Here is a 27,180-nt window from a genome sequence, read left to right as displayed (position 1 = left end):
AGTCTGCAGTTAAAGCACATATTGTTTGTTTCATTTCAAATCCATTGTGGTGGTGTATAGAGCCAGAAATGTTAGAATTGTGTCGATGTCCCAATATTTATGGACCTGACTGTATTTCTTCTATTTTCATCTGGTGACCCAGCCAATAGGTCTGTTGTTTTTCAAAATAACAAGCCCTCCAGCAGAATGTAACTGTTACAGAGATGTGATAAACCATTTAACACTAGAAAGGGTGCTTACAATGATCAGCTTTTATTTATGTAACACCTTTATCCTCAAAAGCAAAAAACCTGTTGTTGTAACTGCTTATATTTAAAGTGTTGGAGCCGACCGTATGCACATATGTGGCCTGACGGCGGCTGGGCCTTGACGCCGCATATTTGCGTACCTAAAGTAAACATATGTGTCAGGAGCGCACGCCCTGCGTGCTCCCAACACATTTACCAGGGCCTCACGGAAAGGTTTCGATCACTACTTGCAATCGGGAGCTTTCCAATCATGTGACCGCTGTGACAGCCAATCACAGCAGTCACATGATCCTAAATCTGTGATGGATATGGTAAAATGCCTATTTGGTTTCCTACTCAATATATATATACGTTTTTCTACACATTTTTATACATATTTACTTTTATACTTTAATACTATTTCTTTCTTCATATTTATAAATGTTTAGTATGAATACATATGTTGTGTGAATATTTTCTGCCTGCTGGGCTTTGTGGTACTTTAAGAAATCCTTGCTTAAGAAATGTTTGCTAACACGCACCGACCCCCTCCCATTGTGCCAACTTGAGACAAAGGAATGTTTTTCTTTCTATAAGATAAGACTTGGGAGAAGATCACACCTATACCATGACAGAGATTGTTTTCGTGTGGAAATGACCAATCAAAGACTAATATAATGTTTATGCTGTTGTCACATGACTCTTGCATCATTTTGCATATATAAGCTCACTTTCTCATTATAATAAACTAGAAGTGTTCATAGACTGAACTTGTGTGTCAGCGTGAGTCTCTTCCAGTGTGCGCACATTCCAAAGCTAGAATGATAAATTAGGACAGGAGCAGATAAGCAGTGGACAATTTAGTCCTCAACTAAATCAAACCCCACCTCCACAAACCCCTTAAAAGGCCTGGAGGCACCAGCACCAATGGGCTAAATCTGTATTTAAAGTGGAACTTTAGATATAAAATTAACTGCTTCCACACCGCCCTATAGCAGAAATACTGCTACAAGGCGGCACGGGTGCGCAAAGTCACATGTATGTGTATATATATATATATATATATATATATATATATATATATATGTGATTTTGCAGTTCCAGCTAGGGGGCACACTTGCGCCCTACTCGTGCCACCATTTGCGGCCTTGGCTGTCAATCATCGGGTCCCGGCTGGTGATTCCCCGAGTATTACCGACAGGGGAGAGACCTGTGTGTAAACAAAACAGATCTCTCCCCTGTCAGCTCCTGCACACTGCTTTGTACGGCTCTGCATAGCACAGACCGAACTAGGTACCGGGCCCCCCCTAAAAAAAAAATAAATTACCAGTAATGCTGGGGGGTTCATAAGAGCAGAACCTCCCATTTAGGGTGAAGTAACGCTTTAATGTAAAGCTTAGAACAAAAATCGAATGTATTGCAACATACCAGTCTTTCAATGTGGTGGCTGCTTACAAAAAGCCAACTCCACCTGTCATTTTTCAAATTGATACAACTGTGCATGGGTCCACCTGTACAGCCATGTCATTCATTCACAGAAATCTGTCATTGGTCAAAAAACTACAAGTCCCATCTGTACCACGGCAGAGGGACTGTAGTTCTAAATGGAGCATATTGTGGTGACACCACAGCACTTTGTAGTCCATTAGTGCTTCCTCCAGCATGGCTGAAGGTCTCTAACAAGGGGCTGGAGGAAGAGTCTACCGGAGCATTGCCACCAGAAATCACTGATCGCAGCTGCAATGCTTTGCAGGCTGAAATGCAAAAAATAAAAAAAAATTGTTTGCTTTTCAAAAAATTGGTGAATTTATTATGTTTTTGCAAAGGGTTGATGGAATCCTTTACCTTTCTTCACCTTGTGGCCCTGCCAGCAGTCCACGTCTTATCCTAAGGAGACAGCGCTCGCTGTACTGTATCTATGAAGGAGTGGAGGAACGGTGTTGTCACCACAGGATAGGAAGTGTGTTAGGACTACAGCATCTCTTCCTTTCTAATCATCTCATTAACTTGGTGGGGTGGTATTTTGTAGTCTTTATATGTCTAATATTGTAAATAGTGCTCAGGATATGGGGCACAGTGGGTGAGTTGACTGACAGAAGAAGTGAATGTGACACTTTTGTGACTGTAATTCTCCTTCACCCAGATGTCAGTGAGTTCACAGTGGAGGAATATTGTAGTCAGGGATGCAGCAACACAGAAAGAGGCTTCCAGTGCATTTGTGAGAGTGGGTACCAACTACGACCAGACAAACACAGCTGCAAAGCCTAGCAAGGAATCTTACCATACTGATGGTCCTTGCAATAGGTTTTCTTCCCTAGGACAAGGACTGGTTCTGCTGTTTGCCCATAGGATTGATATTCTCCAGGTTCTACCTCAACGCTGCTTCTCAACAACTTGGAAAATGTCATCGTATTGGATTTTCACCAACGCCACAACTTGAGGCATGCATCATACATACTAGGGGGGGTACAACTGGGGGAATCAATGGTGGAGAAGGATCTGGCAGTTCTGGTAGATCACAAGCTTAATAATGGCATGCAATGCCAAGCTGCGGGTTCTATGTATAATACATAAGGGGGGATATGATCTCCATGTATAATACATAAGGGGGGATATGATCTCCATGTATAATACATAAGGGGGGATATGATCACCATGTATAATACATAAGGGGGGATATGATCTCCATGTATAATACATAAGGGGGGGATATGATCACCATGTATAATACATAAGGGGGGATATGATCTCCATGTATAATACATAAGGGGGATATGATCTCCATGTATAATACATAAGGGGGGATATGATCTCCATGTATAATACATAAGGGGGGATATGATCTCCATGTATAATACATAAGGGGGGATATGATCTCCATGTATAATACATAAGGGGGGATATGATCACCATGTATAATACATAAGGGGGGATATGATCTTCATGTATAATACATAAGGGGGATATGATCACCATGTATAATACATAAGGGGGGATATGATCTCCATGTATAATACATAAGGGGGGATATGATCTCCATGTATAATACATAAGGGGGGGATATGATCTCCATGTATAATACATAAGGGGGGATATGATCTCCATGTATAATACATAAGGGGGATATGATATCCATGTATAATACATAAGGGGGGATATGATCTCCATGTATAATACACAAGGGGGGATATGATCACCATGTATAATACATAGGGGGTGATATGATCACCATGTATAATACATAAGGGGGGATATGATCTCCATGTATAATACATAAGGGGGGATATGATCTCCATGTATAATACATAAGGGGGGATATGATCACCATGTATAATACATAGGGGGGGATATGATCGCCATGTATAATACATAGGAGGGGATATGATCGCCATGTATAATAAATAAGGGGGGATATGATCTCCATGTATAATACATAAGGGGGGATATGATCTCCATGTATAATACATAAGGGGGATATGATCTCCATGTATAATACATAAGGGGGGGGGGGGTATGATCTCCATGTATAGTACATAAGGGGGATATGATCTCCATGTATAATACATAAGGGGGGATATGATCTCCATGTATAATACATAAGGGGAGATCTGATCACCATGTATAATACATAAGGGGGGGATATGATCACCATGTATAATACATAAGGGGGGATATGATCTCCATGTATAAATACATCGGTGGTCCATATAGTGAACTCGGTGTAGAGCTATTCACCCTGAGGTCATCACAGAGGGCAAGGGGGCACTCTTTACGCCTGGAGGAAAAGAAATGTAATCTCCAAACACGGAAATGTTTCTTCACAGTAAGAGCTGTGAGAATGTGGAATAGACTCCCTCAAGAGTTGGTTCTGGCCAGCTCAGTGGATTGCTTCAAAAAAGTCCTGGATTCTTTCTTAGATACACAGAATATAACTGGATACTAACATTTATAGGTAAATCCAGGGAATACCGGATTGCCTCTCGGGGGATCAGGAAGGAATTTTTTTCCCAGCAGGAGCAACTTGGATCATGCTTTGCTGGGTTTTTTTGCCTTCCTCTGGATCAACTGTGGGTGTAGGATTATAACTTTTTTTTTTTATGGCTGAACTGCATGGACTTTTGTCTTTTTTCAGCCAGACTAACTATGTAACTATGGTCAGACGTTACCCTGTACCTTCAACCGCAGCAACGTGGAATGGCCGTTGTCTATGGGTCTTTAGAGTTGACGTGTGTTGGAGTAAGAAGTGAGAGATGGATAGATTTCATACAACACAAATGAGAGGACTAAAGTAAGGACAAAACCTTTTTTTTTTAGTTTTGGATCGAGTGGAGAGGGATTAGAACACCTGTACATTTTTTTGCTGTCTCTGCCCTCATTAGGGATATTCACCATCTAGGTTTGTTCTGTTTACCATTATCACTGAGAGTGAAAGCGGAAGAAAATCTAAAATTTTAAGTTATCACCAGAACAGGAATAGAGGGGAAATCTTCAATTGTGGCTATTAGCGCAGGTGACCCTGGTTACAACCAGGGATTTCCTCACTTTGAAGGAATTTTCTATCACTTCCTGTTTTGGCTATAGGACAGAAAGAGATGGAAAATCTCCCCAATGAGACACAGATGAGGGAAAAAAAACTGATGGGTTATAACCCTTCCTTACGCTATCCAAGATGGGAAAAAAAAAAAAATTGTCTTTAGTCCTACTTTAACCAGTTAAACTCCACCCTATAGCAGTTTTACTGTACAGGGCGGACTCCCTGCGCAAAATTGTGTATATATACACGTTATCTGCGCATCCGTTGTGTTCACATGCAGGGGGTGCACACCCGCTGGTGCTGTGATTTGGTACAGCTCCTATCACTCAGCAGGTTCAAGCCAATGATGTTTTACCCGGATCTGCTGATCGGCTGTACCAAATCAGATACCTGTGCCTGTGTTTACATTACACAGGCACAGGAAATGATGCAATCTTCTCTCCCTGGAGCACATTCCAGAGAAAGAAGAAAGCAGATCCACATCCAAGCAGCACAATTTTTCAGTAAAAGCACTGGTAGGTCACATTTAACCCCCTGATCACCCCCAGTTAACCATTTCACTGCCCTTTCACCAGTACAGTGTACAGATTTTTTTTTTACTGATCCCTGTATTAGTGTCACAGGTAACTTCGGATAGCCTTTAGCGTCTCTCCCAAATGGTGTCAGATTGCCCGCCACCACATTTAACCCTTTATTTGCCAGGAACACGCTCACATACACAATAAACCTCCATTGCAATCAATATCTTTTATCAGATCAGAACTATACAAGCGTTCACAATAATATAGTGACCCCAAAAACACAGCGTTAACAGGATTAGCCCCAGCACCTGCGTTTTTAGCCCATACACTTAACCTCCCTCTTCTCCACCCGCAAGTAGTGTCAGTAGATCACTGTCACTTGGTACATTGCACACAAAACTACAGGGTTAGCAAGATCAGGCCTGATCTCTGCTAGCACTAGCAGGTACTTTTTTTTGTAGCTGTTGAAGCAGTCCCTGACAGCCAGGTGCTATTTTTCCTGTGAGTCACACTAGGTACCTATACATTTAGTGTCCAAAATGTCCAATGAAAGGTACACTAGTGAAGAGGCCTACAGGATTCCGAGTATGTCAGATGAGAGCGAAGGGCAAGCCTCACTGACAGAATCCAGCTCAGAATACGAACCTGTAGACAGCAGCGGCACCCTGACAGATAGCTCAGACAATGGGAGTAGAGGTTCCTGCTAAGGGTCAAGTATGCCCGTTCGCAGGTTGCTGAGATGTTACAATCGCATGATGATTTTCATATGCAGCACAGTGCCAATACCAGTGCCACTCTACCTTTTGGTAAACCGGCGAGCACAAGCGGCCTAGTACATCATGGTCTTTCACATACCAGCACTGCAGTATCACTTGGTGATGTGGCGAGTCCCATAAGTGCAGTACAAGCTGGTGCTCATAGGCTGAATGAAGAAAAAAAAAAAAACATTTCATGTGTGCCCATCATTACAAGTGGGTGGATGCAGGGCGGTATATTCTAATGGTGGGAATATCACACACTTTTTTTTTTTTTCATTCAGCCCACAGACTGCATAAAAAAAGAACATATATACAGTGGGGATCGAAAGTTTGGGCGCCCCAGCTAAAAATTTGTATTAATGTGCATAAAGAAGCCAATGAAAGATGGAAAAATCTCCAAAAGGCATCAAATTACAGATTAGACATTCTTATAATATGTCAACAAAAGTTAGATTTTATTTCCATCATTTACACTTTCAAAATAACAGAAAACAAAAAAAATGGCGTCTGCAAAAGTTTGGGCACCCTGCAGAATTTATAGCATGCACTGCCCCCTTTGCAAAGCTGAGACCTGCCAGTGTCATGGATTGTTTTCAATCATCGTCTGGGAAGACCAGGTGATGTCAATCTCAAAGGTTTTAAATGCCCAGACTCATCTGACCTTGCCCCAACAATCAGCACCATGGGTTCTTCTAAGCAGTTGTCTAGAAAACTGAAACTGAAAATAGTTGACGCTCACAAAGCTGGAGAAGGCTATAAGAAGATAGCAAAGCGTTTTCAGATGTCAATATCCTCTGTTCGGAATGTAATTAAGAAATGGCAGTCATCAGGAACAGTGGAAGTTAAAGCAAGATCTGGAAGACCAAGAAAAATATCAGACAGAACAGCTCACAGGATTGTGAGGAAAAACAATTCAAAACCCACGTTTGACTGCACGATCCCTCCAGAAAGATCTGGCAGACACTGGAGTTGTGGTACCCTATTCCACTATAAAGAGATACTTGTACAAATATGGTCTTCATGGAAGAGTCATCAGAAGAAAACCTCTTCTACGTCCTCACCACAAAAATCATCGTTTGAACTTTGCAAATGAACATATAGACAAGCCTGATGCATTTTGGAAACAAGTTCTGTGGACCGATGAGGTTAAAATTGAACTTTTTAGCCGGAATGAGCAAAGGTACGTTTGAGGAAGAAGGGGCACAGAATTTAATGAAAAGAACCTGTGTCCAACTGTTAAGCATGGGGTTGGATCAATCATGCTTTGGGGTTGTGTTGCAGCCAGTGGCACAGGGAACATCTCACGAGTAGAAGGAAAAATGGATTCAATAAAATTTCAGCAAATTTTGGATGGTAACTTGATGCCATCTGTGAAAAATCTGAAGTTAAAGAGAGGATGGCTTCTACAAATGGATAATGATCCTAAACACACCTCGAAATCCACGGGGGATTACATCAAGAGGCGTAAACTGAAGGTTTTGCCATGGCCTTCACAATCTCCTGACCTCAACATAATTGAAAATCTATGGATAGACCTTAAAAGAGCAGTGCGTGACAGACAGCCCAGAAATCTCAAAGAACTGGAAGACTTTTGTAAGGAAGAATGGGCAAAGATACCTCAAACAAGAATTGAAAGACTCTTGGCTGGCTACAAAAAGCGTTTACAAGCTGTGATACTTACCAAAGGGGGCAGTACAAGATATTAACTCTGCAGGGTGCCCAAACTTTTGCAGACGCCATTTTTTTGTTTTCTGTTATTTTGAAAGTGTAAATGATGGAAATAAAATCTAACTTTTGTTGACATATTATAAGAATGTCTAATCTGTAATTTGATGCCTTTTGGAGATTTTTCCATCTTTCCTTGGCTTCTTTATGCACATTAATACAAATTTTTAGCTGGGGTGCCCAAACTTTCGATCCCCACTGTATATACCCAACAAGGACCAGCTACGTAGTGGTACATCACTGGACTTTGAGTGGTTATACCAGGACGATGCAACTGCAGGCATCATCCTGGTATATTTTTTTCACTCGGCAATCGGCTTTCATGTAAAAGCAATCCTAGTGGCTAATTAGCTGAAGGATTGCTTTTACAAGCAGTGGGAGGAGATGCCCCCCCTCCCTCCCGCTGCCTTCCACAACTTTCTTGGGCAGTCCCGTGTCATCGGGGAACCTGAGAATGCAGCCGGTATTTCCACAGCTGTGACCATAGAGCCGATTGGACACCGGAATGGCGCCAATCATCTCTATAGTCTTCAGAAATCGGAAGGTATGAGCATTTCATCACTTCATTTGTAAATTTGGGAAAGCATCTGATCACACCGATCTTGGTGAGATTAGAGGATTTAAAGGGCAGAGGAGATATCTAGAGTCTAATAGACCTCAGATTTCTCAGAAAAGAATACCTATCACTGCCTATTGCTATCACAGGAGATATTTACATTCCCTGTGATAATAAAAGTGATAAAAAAAAAAAAAAAAAAAAAAAAGGATAGCACCCTTATGCTTTGGGCTCTATCATCTCTCCATTACAATATGAACAAATGAAGATCCATACACTGCTTCTTCCTCTGCCTGCAAATCTTAAGTGTACAAATGGCACAGGTGGACATCATTGCTTGCTTCCCTGATGCTTCTACTGGGGGTTAATTGTAGAAACATCAGAGAAAGATACGTGGAGTATTTCTGTACCATTTGCATAATAAAGTTTTGTATGTATGAAGGAGGCTGCAGCAGTTTATTCCAGTTGCTGTGTGATTTGTGAGTAGAACAATTGGTACAGTGATGTGTTAAAGTGTTTGTTATCCCTTACCTGTACCGAGTGAAGTGATTGGCCTCAGGGGATACACAGAAATGAAACAAATCCTCCTCCCTAAGTTGTACCCGTTTATAAATTTCACACTTTGAATTGACCTAGAGAATAGAAGACTGCAGATAAAGGCTGTGTGAGAGTTCAGGAAAAAAAAAAGAGGGCGGAGAGCTGAAATTGCACATGGCAGAGCTCAGAGATTACAGCTCTGACAGCCGATTGGAGGGAGGAGACCCCCTCCCCTCCACACAGCTCACAGGAACAGAGCTGAGGCTGGCAATCTGCTGGAGCTCCCTCCCATGCCACCATTTTTCTCTTGGTGTCAAGAAAAATTGTCAGACATGATTCATGCAGAAAGCAGAGGAACAAGGCAGCAGACAGAAATTACACTTAGTGCTCTGGATTGAGGCAAGTACACACTCTAGAACAGGGGTGGCCATCCAGCTGCTACGAAACTACAAGTCCCATCATGCCTCTACCTTTGGGAATCATGCTTGTAACTGTCAATCTTGCAATGCCTAATGGGACTTGTAGTTTGGCAACAGCTGGAGGACCGCCAGTTTGACACCCGTGCTCTAGAGGGATATGCTGTGTTCATATTTCATGTCTGAGGTTTACAACCACTTCAAGCGATGTGACCATTGGTTGAGAGTTATACAATGTAGAGGTCAGGGCACAGAGTTGGTCTCCAGGATATAAAAGTCATGAATTGTTTGATGTGGATTTATTCGATTTTCTCATCTCAAGACATTGGAGTTAACAAATCACACTCATCTTTATTTACAAATCACACTCATATTTATTTACGAAAACATTTATTATGTAACTACAACTTTTCATACAATGTAGCGCACTCCAATCCAAATTTTGTAGATGCCTTGTGCAATCCACCTCGAGAGCGTATGAACCATGATAATAGCATATTATTTATGTACAAAGCAGATGGGCAGCATCAAGTTAAAGCGAATCATTTTCCACAAAGAAATTCAACGTTCTGAGCCGCAGACACTTTCAAGCAAAAAGTACGATAATGACTGTCTGAAAGATTCTTTGCAGCATTGTAGCCGTCATTTGGTAGTGAAAGATGATTGAGGCTTTCCACCTGTTCGCTAAGTGTCTCATCACACTTTCATCATTCACTGCGTTCGCCGCTAGTAATACGGAGTCATGTCAGAGCTTACTGAGCTTCAAAAGAAGGTAAATTGATGACGCCGCTTAGCTGGTGCCTCTGTGACTGAAGTTGCCAATTTATTTGCCGTGTGGCGGGGTACAGTATCAAAGGTTATGACGGCATATACAGTTTCTGGGAAAACCTCATCAGATGAGCATAACTGCGGTCCACACGGTCAACTGACCAAAAGACAAAAAGGGCATTGCGCAGGATTGTGACCCGGAATAAGAAAACAATTGCTGCAAAGCTCAGTCTTCATGGGACTGAGATTGAGCTTTGCAGTCACTTTTGCAGCAGCTGTTTTCCAATTGGCAACTTCAGTCACAGGGGCACCAACAATTTGCCTTCTTTGAAGCTCAGACATTTATTTTATTTATAGTATATATATCTATCTATATATCACCATCAATTTATGCAGTACTTCACATACATTATATATCACCATTAATTTATGCAGTACTTTACTTACATTTTGTAAATTCACATCTGTCCAACTCTCAAGGGGTGTACAATCTAAGGTCCCTAACGTCAATTCATACATACACATACTAGGGCCAATTTAGACAGGAGCCAATCAATCTACCAGCATGTCTTTGCATGTTCTGCCTGGGTTTCCTCCCACACTCTGAACTCCAGGCAGGTGGTGCCGTGGTTGGGATTTGAACCAACAACCCTAGTACTGCCAGACGGACGTGCTAGCCATTTAGCCACTGTGCTGCCCTATAGTCTCCATATTACTAGCAGCACATGCAGTGAATGAGGAAAGTGAGGCTTCCCAACTGTTAACTAGGGGTCTCATCACACAGCAGAAGCAAAAAAGTGTTACATCACTTCCACTTTCAACATGAAACATGGTGTCACTTTCACACCTGCAAATCATGTAGAGTTTCCATTTTATTGTCTAACCCCGGTATATTATTCACTGTATCTGCCATGGGGAGTTATTGCTGGTATGTGAAAGACAATATCATTAGAGGAGGAGGTTTTTTCCTGCTGAACCTCTGGACCGAAGGAAGCTGCCCTCCTTAAGCTGCCTACTCAACTGTAAGCAGGAAAACCTACAGTAGATGGATTCATGTTATGCACCAGTGAGTGAGAACCTCCAGGATATTTATTTATTTTAGGTACTTATATAGCGCTGTCAATTTACGCAGTGCTTTACATACAGTATATATATTGTACATTCACATCAGTCCCTAACCCTCAAGGGGCGTACAATCTAAGGTCCCTAACTCACATTCATACATACACATATTTGGGACAATTTAGACAGGAGTAGTTAACCTACCAACATGTCTTTGGAGTGTGGAAGGAAACCAAAGTACCTGGAGGAAACCCATGCAGGCACAGGGAGAACATGCAAACTCCAGGCAGGTGGTGCTGTGGTTGGTGGATCCCGGGCAAACAGCCTAACACGTAGATGACATTTATATTCAGAAGCCGTTTAACTCCCAAAGGATTTCAATTTCTTTCCCAAATCCAGAGATTCACACAGCTCTGCAACACAGCACAGCCCAGACAGGGGCAGATCTGATTTTTCTCTGCTGCAGTGTCACTTACAGGTCTTCTACCCACCCTGTGATTGGACCATAAAAAAAAAAAAAGCATTCTGATGAGCTTCTCTCCATCACTCTGCTTTCTCCCTCTGTCAGCATGCTACTTGGACTTGCTAGCACAACTGAATGGCTCCTTGTGCTGCTTCTTGCTCTCCCGGTCTGAGCCCTGCTGTACAGGGGTTGTAGGTAGTGGATACCAGTAAAAATATAGGTACTTACACTGCTTTACAAAAATACATATAAAAAAAAGGCACATACTAGTGCTCTGTAATAGTTAATACATCATTATATCTTCCTGGAGTTCAGCTTCAAATAATGATTTATAGATATACAAATATACTTTGAGAAGAAAGGAGTCATTCTATTGTCATATGATCTCAGAAGAGATTGACCTGACGCAGTACTGGTGCCTGTTCTTGCCGCTTTTGTTTGCCCTGGACAAGAGAAGACGGACAAATTAGCATCATGTTTATAGTATTGAATATCACATTTACTTCTTTGATGGGTAGAGGGTATATGAATAGTGCCCCCTGTGGGGACATTCTAGACTTGTGATGGTCAACTTCCATGAAATAGGGGGGCCTCAAATGCAGCTCTTGATAACAAAGGGCTGAATTTTTTCGTTTTTACTAAATATAATGCTAAATAAAGCGGTCAGACTGCAGGAATGCAATGGGGGATGGTCAGAGACTGCAGTCTCTGACCTCCTGTATCACCTCTGCAGTCTCTGACCATCTCTCCTGTTGCATGTCTGCAGTCTCTGACCTTCTCCTGTATCACCTCTGCAGACATGCAACAGGAGAGATGGTCAGAGACTGCAGGCATGCAACAGGAGAGATGGTCAGAGACTGCAGGCATGCAACAGGAGAGATGGTCAGAGATTGCCCTTGTTTCTATCCATTTAAATGCATGTGCCTCCACTGTGAGGACTCTTTAGACTTGTAGAGTTAGGACCACAGATACTCAGGGTGCCGTGACGCGGCTCTGTGGCTTACGTATGTATTTGCAAATGTGTGCTAACTAAACCCCTGTTTTTAAATGCATGTTTCCAGACAGGTTAATTTGGTTTTTGATAGTTAGCTAACTGGCTGACAGTTTGAACTGGCTTTTCTTATCCCCCTTGTTGATAAGATGTACATATCCTTCCTTGTTCCTTGCCAATAAAAGCCGATATTAGATTGGGGTAGGCTGGCAAGTTGAACTGGATATTTTTACTTATTTGGAAATTTTCTCACGTAGTGACAGCCCCCCATGTTCACTGTTTAAAAAGCCAGTTATAGACCTGGGCAGGTGATCAGTTTTTTCTTCGTCATATGAATAGTGCCTCCTGTGGGGACATTCTAGACTTGTGATGGTCAACTTCCATGAAATAGGGGGGCCTCAAATGCAGCTCTTGATAACAAAGGGCTGAATTTTTTCGTTTTTACTAAATATAATGCTAAATAAAGCGGTCAGACTGCAGGAATGCAATGGGGGATGGTCAGAGACTGCAGTCTCTGACCTCCTGTATCACCTCTGCAGTCTCTGACCATCTCTCCTGTTGCATGTCTGCAGTCTCTGACCATCTCTCCTGTTGCATGTCTGCAGTCTCTGACCATCTCTCCTGTTGCATGTCTGCAGTCTCTGACCTTCTCCTGTATCACCTCTGCAGACATGCAACAGGAGAGATGGTCAGAGACTGCAGGCATGCAACAGGAGAGATGGTCAGAGACTGCAGGCATGCTACAAGAGAGATGGTCAGAGACTGCAGACATGCTACAAGAGAGATGGTCAGAGACTGCAGACATGCTACAAGAGATGGTCAGAGACTGCAGACGTGATACAGGAGAGATGGTCAGAGACTGCAGACATTCTACACGAGAGATGGTCAGAGACTGCAGACATGGTACAGGAGAGATGGTCAGAGACTGCAGGCATGCTACAAGAGAGATGGTCAGAGACTGCAGGCGTGATACAGGAGAGATGGTCAGAGACTGCAGACATTCTACACGAGAGATGGTCAGAGACTGCAGACATGGTACAGGAGAGATGGTCAGAGACTGCAGGCATGCTACAAGAGAGATGGTCAGAGACTGCAGGCGTGATACAGGAGAGATGGTCAGAGACTGCAGGCGTGATACAGGAGAGATGGTCAGAGACTGCAGACATGCTACAAGAGATGGCCAGAGACTGCAGACATGCTACAAGAGATGGTCAGAGACTGCAGACATGCTACAAGAGATGGCCAGAGACTGCAGACATGCTACAAGAGATGGCCAGAGACTGCAGACATGCTACAAGAGATGGTCAGAGACTGCAGACATGCTACAAGAGATGGTCAGAGACTGCAGACATGCTACAAGAGATGGTCAGAGACTGCAGACATGCTACAAGAGATGGTCAGAGACTGCAGACATGCTACAAGAGATGGTCAGAGACTGCAGACATGCTACAAGAGATGGTCAGAGACTGCAGACATGCTACAAGAGATGGTCAGAGACTGCAGGCATGCTACAAGAGATGGTCAGAGACTGCAGGCATGCAAAAGGAGAGATGGTCAGAGACTGCAGGCATGCAAAAGGAGAGATGGTCAGAGACTGCAGGCATGCAAAAGGAGAGATGGTCAGAGACTGCAGGCATGCAAAAGGAGAGATGGTCAGAGACTGCAGGCATGCTACAAGAGAGATGGTCAGAGACTGCAGGCATGCTACAAGAGAGATGGTCAGAGACTGCAGGCATGCTACAAGAGAGATGGTCAGAGACTGCAGGCATGCTACAAGAGAGATGGTCAGAGACTGCAGGCATGCTACAAGAGAGATGGTCAGAGACTGCAGGCATGCTACAAGAGAGATGGTCAGAGACTGCAGGCATGCAATAGGAGAGATGGTCAGAGACTGCAGATATGCTAAAGGGGATATTGGAGACTGGACATGCTTATATCTACACCAAATAAAAAATCTGAATTGTGAACGCAATGATCGTTGAGTCCACAATTCAGGTTTGGTTTTTATATCTACAGTAAGTGACTGCAAAGTTTTTATGCCTTGAGTAAGATCATAGTTTGAGTGTAATGCTGATCGCCAGCTTTTAGTGAAGATGAAATAGTGAAGTAAATAGTTCGTTTGGACCAGCTTGTTACATACAAAGACATACTCATGATTTGTAAAGGTGCTATAATAGCAGTAATCTCTAATCATCTCATGTAATGTGTTTACAGTTTATGACTGATCCTGAAGCATGTCGCCAACAAATCCTATAGAGTTCACAGTCTCTGACCATCTCACGTTGCATGTCTGCAGTCTTTATTTAGTATTACATTAACCAAATATGATGTGCAGCCCTTTGGTGATATCAAGAGACACACATGAGACCCCCTCAGTTAACCATCACTGACCTACACCCTAAGGCTGGATTCACACCTGAGATGAGCAATTTTTGAGGATTTCATTTGAGCATTTTTGGATGTGTAAAGGAGCATTGTAGATGTATATTTCAAGCATTTACATGTGTATTCATGCTTTAGGCATTTCTATTTTAGCCAATGGAAAGCAGTGGGGAGAGGAGACCAGTTCTAGGAGCAAAAAATTATAGATTTACTCCCATTTCACACATTTACAGGCATTGAAATCTATAAGGTCGAAATGCCTAAATCCGCTTCATAAGTAGCTCATGTACCTTTTAGAGCCTCAGACATGAAGCTACATGTGCCTGAGTGGTCATATATGAACGGCCACCATTTAAAACCATGGGAGTTTGTATGTTGAGGGTTTTGGAGCGATGAGCTTCAAACTACAAAACGCTTACATTTGGCTCCCAAGCCACTGGTTGGGGAACCCTAATGTAAGATGTTAGCCCCATTCTACAACCCTTTCATACATGAGGACCAGAGGGTTCCTCAGAGCTCCTGGGATCTGCTGTACATTGCCATTCTAACTCTATTATCTCTCTAGTTTTTTACCTGTTTTCCTGCTCCGAGGTTTTCAAGTTCAGACAAGACTCGGGCTCCAAAGTCGGGGTGCACATCAGTGAAATTCTTTACCTGGGAATCATATACAGAGTGCCTTTTAGTTGTACAATAGATATAGTAAAGCCCAACTCCAACCAAAACTTTTTTTTTACTTTTGAGTAGTAAACAATGATTAGAATCCCTATCAACATTGTGTTATTGCTTCTGTTCCCATGCTGGAGATTTCTCTTTACTTCCTGTCTATTTGTTGGGTGACAGGCAAAACAGAAAGAGGGAAAATCTCTCTCCTTTCTGTGTATTTGGCAGGTATCACAGATCACTGAAAGTGAAGGGATATCTTCCCATAGTATTTGCAATTTGCTGAGCAGAGTAGGGACTGGCCAGAGAGGGATTACTTTGACACAGTTGGCCGGCTTAACCACTTTCCTACCGCGCTATAGCCAAATGATGGCAACAGAGCGGTCGTCCACTTCTGAGAGGGCATCATGGCATCCTCCCAGAATGTGACCCCCCCCCCCTCGCATGCCCCCAGTGGCGTGCATCCAGCATTGTCTGATCGCTGTGTCCTTTGGACACAGCTAATCACATGACATGGTAAAACACCAATTACAGTGGCCTTTTACCACGTGATCAGCTGCATCCAATCACAGCTGATCACTGCCGATAACCGGCAACTGTCAAAGAAGACATCTGCACTGATCAGTGCAGCCCCAAAAGTGCCACCTATCAGTGCCACCAGTCAGTGCCCTTCAGTAATACCTATTAGTGCCCATCATACAGCCTATCAATGCCCACCAATCAGTGCAGCATCATCAGTACCTCCTCATCAATGCCCACCATTACCGCCTCAACAGTGCTGCCTATCAGTGCAGCCTCAACAACACACATCAGTGAAGTAGAAAAATTACCTGTTTGCAAAATATTATAATAGAAACAAAGAAAACCTTTTTTTATTTTTGCTTTTTTTTTTTTTATTTATAGTGCAAAAAAAAACCCCAGTGGTGATCAAATACCACCAAAAGAAATCTCTGTGTGTGAAAAACGATAAACATTTCATATGGGAGCAGTGTTGCATGACCCCGCATGTGTCATTCAAAGTGCAACAGCGCTGAAAGCTGAAAACTGACCTGGGCAGGAAGGGGGTAAAAGTGCCTAGTAGGGAAGTGGTTAAACATGTATTGCAATGTGTGTGAACTAAAAATTCCTGTCTATATGGAACGTTTGCTAAAAGGCGGTATATAGCAGAGTGAGGCTCCATGTACACGGGACACTTCTGAACGATGGAAACTGACTGCTGGAAAATGCAGGTTAAAAAACGTCAGTTTAGCCACGTTTGCATACCGCGTTTACATTTAGAAGCTTTTTTTTAAAGAGAACCTCAGGTGACCTTCCCAGTGCCCAGAATGCACTGAAAAACAGTAAAAATTTTACTATTTCAGACATTTTGAGAGAAAGAGAGTAGAAGCAGAGAGATCAGTATTTGTTGAAATTAGCTGTCTTTTTTTTTGTGGTGTTTGGATGTGTTCCGGCTCATTTCTGTGCAGAAATTATTGCAGCAGCGTCTAACATTTTATTTCATGCGAAACCTCAAAGTATGGTGTACCAGGTCCATTTGAGTACCGGGAAAACGCTTTGCATGCATTTTTCATGATGAAAAAAAGGCTCTGGACAGCATCTGCATTTAAAAATTTTTTTTAACTCTTCCATTTCCAAACACTTAAGAAAGCAGTTGGCTGCATTTACAAGCGTTTGAAAACGCTGATAAAATCTACTCCTGAACGCAAGTTTGGTGCATAAAAAAACAAACAAAAAAAACACAAACAAAACAAACACCCGATGACTGCAAACGACATCGTGTACATGGACACATAAGAAAAATAGGGGCTGCTAAAAAAAATAAAAATAAATATATATATATATATTTTTTTTTATTTTTTTTTTAAAACTGCACATTTCGGTTTTCGGCCAAGTACAATTAGAATATTCAGTTTCAGCACCAGAATTTTCGTTTCTGTGCACTACTACAAATAAGGCAATAATAACTCACCGCTCTCTTCTGAATGAAGGGTTGGGCACGTGCCAGACTCTTTGCAATATTCTGACACAGCGTCTGTCGCTCAGCTGCATCCAAAACAGTAAGATAGAATGTTCGTACCTGGGTAAAGAACCATGGCAGAGACGGATTACAGTACAGCAGGGTCAAGTCTAGTTTACAGTCCTATTATTGATACATATCTATATTATAAAGAAGAGTACATGGATAACATGGAACGTGGTCAAAACGGATACGGATTTTGCATATGTGCACGCCTACATTTACGCTGATAATGAATATAATTATTTATGGTTCTACTAAGGAACATGGAGAGTGTTCCTCGTGACCCACGATGGTTGGGAGTTTAGTCTGCCTTGCTCTAGCAAAGGGAATGGATTATTTTGTTCCATGGTTAAGCAGGGGCAGGGCCTTTTCCGTTCCATAACTAAATCAGAGGCAGGGCTTACTTTTCTCCATTATTAATCAGGGGTGAGGCTACTTTTTCAACAGTTACTCGGGGCACACCTTGAAATCCACGGGGGATTACATCAAGAGGCGTAAACTGAAGGTTTTGCCATGGCCTTCACAATCTCCTGACCTCAACATAATTGAAAATCTATGGATAGACTTTAAAAGAGCAGTGCGTGACAGACAGCCCAGAAATCTCAAAGAACTGGAAGACTTTTGTAAGGAAGAATGGGCAAAGATACCTCAAACAAGAATCGAAAGACTCGGCTAGCTACAAAAAGCGTTTACAAGCTGTGATACTTGCCAAAGGGGGCAGTACAAGATATTAACTCTGCAGGGTGCCCAAACTTTTGCAGACGCCATTTTTTTGTTTTCTGTTATTTTGAAAGTGTAAATGATGGAAATAAAATCTAACTTTTGTTGACATATCATAAGAATGTCTAATCTGTAATTTGATGCCTTTTGGAGATTTTTCCATCTTTCCTTGGCTTCTTTATGCACATTAATACAAATTTTTAGCTGGGGTGCCCAAACTTTCGATCCCCACTGTGATATATATATATATATATATATATATATATATATATAATTATATTTTCACATATTTGTTTCACTTGATGGAATTTATTATGAATATTCTATGTCATTTTTTTGCGCTGTGGTTTGGTCACGTTTATAGTTGAAATTCCTAGCTGAATAATTACCAAAGGGCAGAAATTAATGTGGGTCATAAATCTTTTGCCATTGGCTGAATATGGGTCACAAGAACACAGAACTCAGTGCACTCCTGTGACCCACGGGAGAAGTATAGACAAAAGAGCTTTGGCCATAAATTCTCCTATAATTGTACAGTGGCAAAAAATAAATAAATAAATAAACCCATGAAATTGATTTGTTTATTTTTTAATCAGGATTATGGCTTATTTGTTCCCTGATTATTCAAAGACAGGAGGTATTTTTTTGATACATATTAAAGGCAAGATGTATTTTTTCCCAATAAACAACAAGTAGCAGGGCTTATTTTGTATAGTAATTCAGTGGGGGTGGGGCTTATTTTCTTCCATGACTCATCAGTGGCAGGGCTTATTTTGTTCTTTGATTAATCAGCAGCAAGGTTTATTTTGTTCATTGATTATTGAGAAGTGCTATTTTGTTGGATAATCAATAAGGGGAAGCTATGTCTTCTTTAGTATTTAATCAGATCAGGGGTGGGTCTTATTTTCTTTCAAAAATAATCAGAGGACCATGGCTTATTTTGATTGATTATTCAGGTGCAGGGCTCTATAGTTAATAAGTTAAAGGTATAATTTGTTCCATCATTAATCAGGACAGAGTTTTTTTATTCCCCATTATTCAGGGGCAGGACTCATTTGCTGAATATTGACCACGGTAATTTATGTTGTTCCATGAATAATCAGGACTTTGTACCTTGATCTGCCAGGAGAAGATAGCTCGTCTAGATTTAGGAGCAGGGCTCATTTTTTCAATGATTAAATTAGCTGCATTTATTTTGTAATTTAGAATCAAACAGTAGAGTTTTCTTTTTTGCTTTAGGAATACTGGGGGTGAAACAAGATCCTTAAGTTCAGTTCATGGCTTGAAGACACTAAATAGGAAATAAACCTTTGACGAGGGAGAAAAGTATTTTATCAATATTAATGAGGTAAATATTACCTGGGTTACATTATCTTCATTGCAGTCATCGTACCTTGCGACATCCCCAGATATACGAAAAGGGGTCTGTAGAAACTCTCTGGAGTCTTCGGGGCCCCCAAAGCTGTTCGGATAGTAGTTTGGTGCATTTCCTTAAAAAGCAATTCCAGAAAACAAGTCAAATCAACCAGAAAAACTAATAGCCAAGTAACATCACAGCTATTAGAAAGGCAGTTCAGTTAGCTTTCAGTTCCCTGCAGCTGTCAGATTTCAAAAAGCATCTCACATGTGGGTAGGATGTACTTGTTTCCTGAATATCTGCTATTTAACTCCTTCATTAATGGACTGTTAAATAAAAAGTGTGTCCCGGTGGATAATACCTTGGGTTTTTTTCAGGACAAAATTAGGCTTTCATTTGGTAGTAAATGGTATTGGATATCTCCTGATTTTTTTTATCATCAAATTAAAACTGGACCAAAATAATTAAAAAAAAATTTCTGAAATGTAGCTGTATATTTCTTTCCATTACTATGTCCAACCACTAAAGAACAACCCAAAAACAAAATTTGCCTACTCCTGCTATATCACATACACTATATTGCCAAAAGTATTGAGGCACCTGCCTTTACACACACATAAACTTTAATAGCATCCCAGTCTTAGTCCGTAGGGTTCAATAATGAGTTGGCCCCGCCCTTTGCAACTATATCAGCTTCAACTCTTCTGGGAAGGCCGCCCACAAGGTTTAGGAGGGTGTCTATGGGAAGGTTTGACCATTCTTCCAGAAGCACATTTGTGAAGTCAGGCACTGATGTCGGATAAGAAGGCCTGGCTCGCAGTCTCCGCTCTAAGGTGTTCTATGGGGTTGAGGTCATAACTCTGTGCCGGCCAGTCAAGTTCCCCTACACTAAACTCTCTCATCCATGTCTTTATGGACCTTGCTTTGTGCACTGGTGCTCAGTCATGTTGGACCAGGAAGGGGCCATCCCCAAACTTTTCCCACAAAGTTGGGAGCATGAAAACATCCAAAATGTCTTGGTATGCTGACGCCTTAAGGAGTTCCCTTCACTGGAACTAGGGGGCCAAGCCCAACCCCTGAGAAACAACCCCACACCATAATCCCCCCTCCACCAAACTTTACACTTGGCACAATGCAGTGAAACAAGTACCATTCTCCTGGCAACCGCAAAACCCAGACACGTCCATCGGATTGCCAGACAGAGAAATGTGATTCCTCACTCCAGAGAACACGTCTCCACTGCTCTAGAGTCCAGTGGTGGTGTGCTTTACACCACTGCATCCAACACTGCATTGTAATTGGTGATGTAAGGCTTGGATGCAGCTGCTCAGCCATGGAAACCCATTCCATGAAGCTCTCTACGCACGGTTGTGCTAATCTGAAGGCCACACGAAATTTTTGGAGGTCTTTAGCTATTGACTACAGACAGTTGGCGACTTCTGCGCACTGTGCGCTTCAGCATGCACTGACCCCGCCCTGTCATTTTACGTGGCCTACCACTTGGTGGCTGAGTTGCTTTTGTTCCCAGTTGCTTCTACTTTGTTATAATCCCTCTAACAGTTAACCGTGGAATATTTAGTAGCCAGGAAATGTCACGGATGGACTTATTGCACAGATTTCAACCTATCACGGTGCCACCCTTGAATTCACTGAGCCCCTGAGAGCGACCCATTCTTTCACAAATGTCTGAAGAAGCAGACATGCATGCCTAGGGGCTTGATTGTATACACCTGTGGCCAAGGAGGTGATTGGAACACCTGAATCCAATGATTTGGAGGGTGTCCCAAATACTTTTGGCAATATAGTGTATGTGTATATTAGTTTTTGTACCTGTAGTAGGACCCAGAAAACATTTTATTTTTTTCTCCTACCAAAAATACACTGACACTAAATTAAAAAAAAAAAAAAAAAAAAAAAAAAAAAGTCTTTTTATCCCACCTAAAGCATACTGACCCTGACGATTGACCCAAACCCTGATCTAGCTATTTTACCACAACTTTTATGTTTGTAATATATGCCTTTTAGGATACAATGTACCTTTTTCTCCATTTAAGAGGAGAAAGGACATTTTTGGTTGTTCTGGGTCTTGCTGACTGCAGGCTCAATTACTTCCCCCTGCCTTCTAGTGGATTACAGAATGTAGTGGGCTTGAAGAGGCCTTGGGTCTCAATATTTATGTGGTCTCAGCCAATTCCTTGGGGAGAGAATTCCCAGTAAGTGGCTGAAGGGTGCATAAATGGTCTGGGGTCTAGAGCACAGAGTTCTTGTTCAGGAGGAGAAGACCCGGCCTGATTAGTTGAAGTCTGCAAGAGTTCATCGAGGTCTCAGCTCAGGGATAGCTCGGGGCCGATTGTCAGAGAAGTTGGAGCCAAGCTAAAGGAGGGGGGGGGAAATCACTGAAGATCTGGCCTGGGAGCTCACAGGAGACATCTCTGGCTGGTGTTGGAAGGATGTTTCCAAGCACATGAAGAGTGAGAGATTATAGTGACCACTTCAGAGTTGCTGAGTTTGGACTCATCCTGAAGAACAGTCAACAACAAGCAACTCCAAACACAGGAAAATTCCCCTCTTGACTGACAGTCAAGGCAGAGCGTGTCCTCTACTACATTGCTAAAATTTGGAGTATCCTACAGCTCACCCTGCTCCCTATCCAAGTTCAATGAGCATTAAATCTCAAGACATTTTTTGTTTGGTACTTAAGTCGTGAGACTGTTAATGCTGCCGAGTTCCTAGCCACTTTGCACTCAGTTGGGAAGGGAACCTGGGGCAAATCTGTGGGGCCCATCAGAGGTTTGTGCTACAACTGTAATGGCCAATCACAGATCATCACAGTGATCATGTGATCAAGAGTCAGTTCTCCTTGCTCCCTATAAGACTATATATGTCACAACAAAATGAAATTCAACCTTTTTAGGGCCAATTTGAGTCCGACCTTTGGCTTTTAGAAGTTTTAGCCCTGAATCTGATATCTCAAACTGTAGGTATGTAACAGACAGCAATACATCTGCAATGAGTATGTTTGAGAATAAACTCTTCTGCCTTGAAAACAGGTAAGCACTAGAGGATAGGTCAAATTATATACAAAAAAGTCAGAGTGACCTACTGGTGCACTTCAGCAGTGCCTGGAGGTAAAAACTGAGCTTTAACAGCACTAGCTGGAGCCTCTCCCTGTCTTCTTGTTTATACCATATATAAGCAGAGTTCTGTAGTCCTCAGAACAAAAGTGATAACAGATTTCTGGCAGGACCAAACAGGTCTTTTTTTGCACTTACGGCCCAGATATAATGAAACATTTTCAATGGCACATCTAACAGACCAAAACGGAGCAAATAAGAGAAGTTCATTTTTAGTAATTTAGATAGTTTTTAGGTATTAGCATTTCAGTGGGATTTAAAAGCAAAGCTCCAACCAAAAGGGGAAGTTCCACTTTACGGACTGCTCCCCCACTCCCCGTTAAGGATTGGCACCTTTGGGGGGGGGGCAGGTACCCAAATTTGGCAGGTACCCGCTCCCACTTCTGGTTTGATCGCCTAGGCAATCGGAAGGTGTCCTCCCTCCCTTCCTGTAGTCTTTTGGGACACGTGACAGGTCCCAGAAGACTACAGGACCATTCATGAAGCGCAGCGCTACTCGCACATGCTCTGTGAGTACCCGGCTGTGAACCCGCAAGCTATCACAGTCGGGTGCCCACACTGAAGGTGCCGGCCTCCTGGAATACAGGACGGCCGGTGAAACGGGCTGCAAGGGGTACACCGCGGGACTGAGGGACAGGTAAGTGGCTGTTTTTTAAAAATCAGTAGCTAGAGTTAGTATAATTTTTGACATTTAAATTGAGTGTTAAATATAGTTTAAGTCAGGGTTTCTCAACCAGGGTTTTGTGGAACCCTAGGGTTCCTCCAGAGGTTGCAATGAGCAATTTTTGCCTCCCACTTTTATTCCCACTGAAACCATTGATCTTTTTAGCTATCTGTAAGGGGATAATTCTTCCCAATGACCACAAGTGTAAGGAGCATTCATCCCACTGACCATCACACTAATGTATCATGAATTGTAGATAAAGTCATATTTAGCAGGGGTTCCCGGAGACCGGAAAATTATGTCAAGGGTTCCTCTGCATTGAAAAGGTTGAGAGGCTGGTTTACGTGCTAGGTTGTGGTTGATGAAGAGATAATGCTCTCGCCTTTACATTTTCCAGTTTCAAAAAAAAAAAAATAATAGATCAATGTTTAATTGCCAAGCTTCTAAATGCTGCATTTATAAACACATACAATACCTTGATTGTTACCCATCGCCATAAAGCCATCTCTTTGATAGTTTGTTATTTTTGCTTGCTTGGGGGCATTTACTGGGATCTGTTGGTGGTTAACACCTAGCCGATACCTCTGGGCATCAGGATACGTAACCATGCGTGCCTAGGGGAAAATATAAAATGGTCTGTTGGTACATAAGAATTCAGTATAGACATCTATGCGAAGAACTGCCACGGATCAGATTAAGCCATTTTGTGAGGCATGCAGATAACTGATCAGCTAGAATAACTGCTTGTTAGATTTCTGACAAATGAGAACTTAACTCCTTTTTCTTGTTGGAAATGGGGCTCATTCCCCCTATACAAACTGGATTGACTAATGATTTAGATGCTGGCAGTTTGAGTCAGAATAGTTGATTTACTAAAGGCAAATTGACTGTTCACTTTGCAAGGGAAGTTGCACTTTGAAAAGGGAATTTTCTCAGACTTAGCGATGAGCAGAAGCTCTGCTAACTTCCATCATCCAAGCATGTGCAAGCAAAAATGTTTTTTTTATTTTTCCTGCTCGTGGTTGGGTATTCTTTCCAAAGTGAAATTTCACCACATTCATCTGGGGAAGGTTCACTTACAAAGTGAAAGGTCTATTTGCATTTAGTAAATCAACCCCAGAGTGTTGTGCACTATATCACTCGTTAGAATTTAAAACTTTGATCCAGGAAATAGGATTGGAGGTGACATTCTTCTATGAATTGAGTTAGATACTAGCAAACACATATGTGATGGCTGCAACAGATGAGGTGGCAAGAACTCTATGTATGTTTCTTTAATCAATTAATGAGGGCTATTATCCTAGAACAGCCTTTCTACCCTGGCGGAACCAGCAAAATAATTTTGAGATCTTGAGGAGCATGTTAAAAATTATTAAATCTACATTTTACAGTAAAATATCATGACAAGCAAGTAGTTGAAAGTTTTGAATAAAAGAATATGGCATACCTAGGATACTTGAAACCCAGAGTTGACCATTTTACAACACTGCCTTGCTCTATACTCAATATAAACTGTAAGTATAAGTAAAAATCATGAAAAGGAATTGCAACAGCCAGAAAAGAAACAGGCTGTGAATACTGTTGTGTTCCCCAGACTAGTAGGTAGTAAAGTGTCCCCATACATTGGTGGAGAGTAGAGAAATGCCTCATTACATTGGGAGGAGAGTAGAGAAATGCCTCATTACATTGGAGGAGAGTAGAGAAATGCCTCATTACATTGGGAGGAGAGTAGAGAAATGCCTCATTACATTGGAGGAGAGTAGAGAAATGCCTCATTACATTGGTGGCGAGTAGAGAAATGCCTCATTACATTGGTGGCGAGTAGAGAAATGCCTCATTACATTGGTGGCGAGTAGAGAAATGCCTCATTACATTGGTGGCGAGTAGAGAAATGCCTCATTACATTGGTGGCGAGTAGAGAAATGCCTCATTACATTGGTGGCGAGTAGAGAAATGCCTCATTAAATTGGTGGCGAGTAGAGAAATGCCTCATTATATTGGTGGAGAGTAGAGAAATGCCTCATTACATTGGTGGCGAGTAGAGAAATGCCTCATTACATTGGTGGCGAGTAGAGAAATGCCTCATTACATTGGTGGCGAGTAGAGAAATGCCTCATTACATTGGTGGCGAGTAGAGAAATGCCTCATTAAATTGGTGGCGAGTAGAGAAATGCCTCATTACATTGGTGGAGAGTAGAGAAATGCCTCATTACATTGGTGGCGAGTAGAGAAATGCCTCATTACATTGGTGGCGAGTAGAGAAATGCCTCATTACATTGGTGGCGAGTAGAGAAATGCCTCATTACATTGGTGGCGAGTAGAGAAATGCCTCATTACATTGGTGGTGGGAAGATCAGTAGAAAACTCTGGAAGAATCCCTGATTGGGAAAGCCTGCCCTGGAGGTAAACTTTGTTCTTCTGGTGATACTACACCTTGAGGAGTACTCAATGTAATGATTATGTGTTGAGAACTGTGGACAAAGAACATTTTGGCAGATCAAATATAGGTTGACAACTATGGACAAAGTGTGTACAAGTCTACATGTGATCTTAGAAACTGACTGTGGTTGTCCTTCCGTGCTTTGTATACACAGTGGAAAAGATCTTTGAGTCTTGGTGTCAAGTACCGTGGCACTTTGTCATTCATGTACTGGAGAATATTCATGCAAACCCAATCCTCATGGCTTACACCCGAGAAGTGTTCATCTATGCTTTATTCCTGGGGAGCCTGTCAATTCATGTGATTGCTGACCCCAATTAGCTGCTCTCCAAAGACCATCACTGGATAGATGATATGATCAGTTTTTCCACTCACTCATCAATCAACTAATCCTTGACTGACTATGGGAAATTTCATGGAACATTAAATCAATACCCACTTAGATTCAGCGTTAGTGACTCACTGCCCAATACCTAATGCTAAATGATCCTGTGAGGTTACTCGCACTTACAACTCAATCTTTTATGGTGTAAAGATCCAATATAGAGAAGGCCCAAAGAATATTTATTATACAGGCTTTATATAGCACCAACAGTTTGCTCAGCGGTTTACAATATAATGGGAGACAATACAGTTCAATACAAGAGGGAAAGGAGTGCCCTGCTCCTTGGAGCTTACAATCTAGGAGGGAGGGGCTAGTGGTACAAAAAGGTAGTAACTGTGGGGGATGGACTGGTTGGAAGAGTAGAAGATTCCATTATTAGCTGAGGGCAGGATAGGCTTCCTTGAAGAGTTTTTCAGAGATCGCCTAAAAGTGAGTAGAGTAAGCAATAATCTGATAAATTGGGGTAGAGAGAGTTCCAGAGGATGGGGGAAACACTGGAAAAGTCCTGGAGACGAGCATGGGAGGAGGAGACAAGGGAGCTAGAGAGCAGGAGGTCTTGCAAGGGGCGGAGAGCATGGTTGGGTGATATTTAGAGACAAGATCGGTGATGTAATTTGGGGCAGAGTTATAAATGGCTTTATACGTTATTGGTAAGGTTTTGAATTTTTTCCGTTGGGCAATGGGAAGCCAGTGGAGGGATTGGCAGAGAGGGGTGGAGGACACTGAGTGGAGGCCAGTGGAGGGATTGGCAGAGAGGGATGGAGGACACTAGGTGGAGGCCAGTGGACGGATTGGCAGAGAGGGGTGGTAGATACCGAACGGTTAGTAAGGTGGATAAGTCTGGCAGCAGCATTCATAAT

At 42.1% G+C, this 27,180-nt stretch overlaps 1 protein-coding gene across 1 annotated transcript in view; it reads right to left on the bottom strand.

Annotated features, from left to right (window-relative positions):
• Window positions 1-9,624: 9,624 nt before the first annotated feature.
• LOC149456733 (catalase-like) overlaps window positions 9,625-27,180 on the bottom strand; it is a 73,848-nt gene continuing 56,292 nt past the window's right edge. Inside the window, exons 9-13 of the mRNA XM_089684625.1 lie at window positions 23,971-24,109; window positions 19,700-19,830; window positions 17,570-17,677; window positions 15,514-15,594; window positions 9,625-12,010 (exon numbers count right to left, since the gene is read on the bottom strand). Coding sequence (XP_089540751.1) covers window positions 11,954-12,010; window positions 15,514-15,594; window positions 17,570-17,677; window positions 19,700-19,830; window positions 23,971-24,109 — 516 coding nt within the window. The 3' untranslated portion in view covers window positions 9,625-11,953. The remainder of the gene's footprint in view (window positions 12,011-15,513; window positions 15,595-17,569; window positions 17,678-19,699; window positions 19,831-23,970; window positions 24,110-27,180) is intronic.

This window comes from Staurois parvus, unplaced genomic scaffold (genome assembly GCF_062004578.1).
Source record: "Staurois parvus isolate SC_StPar_1 unplaced genomic scaffold, SC_StPar_1.0 ptg000350l, whole genome shotgun sequence".
Classification (NCBI taxonomy): domain Eukaryota; kingdom Metazoa; phylum Chordata; class Amphibia; order Anura; family Ranidae; genus Staurois; species Staurois parvus.
The sequence above is the reverse complement of the archived record's forward strand: the minus strand, read 5'-3'. Positions and strand labels throughout refer to the sequence as shown.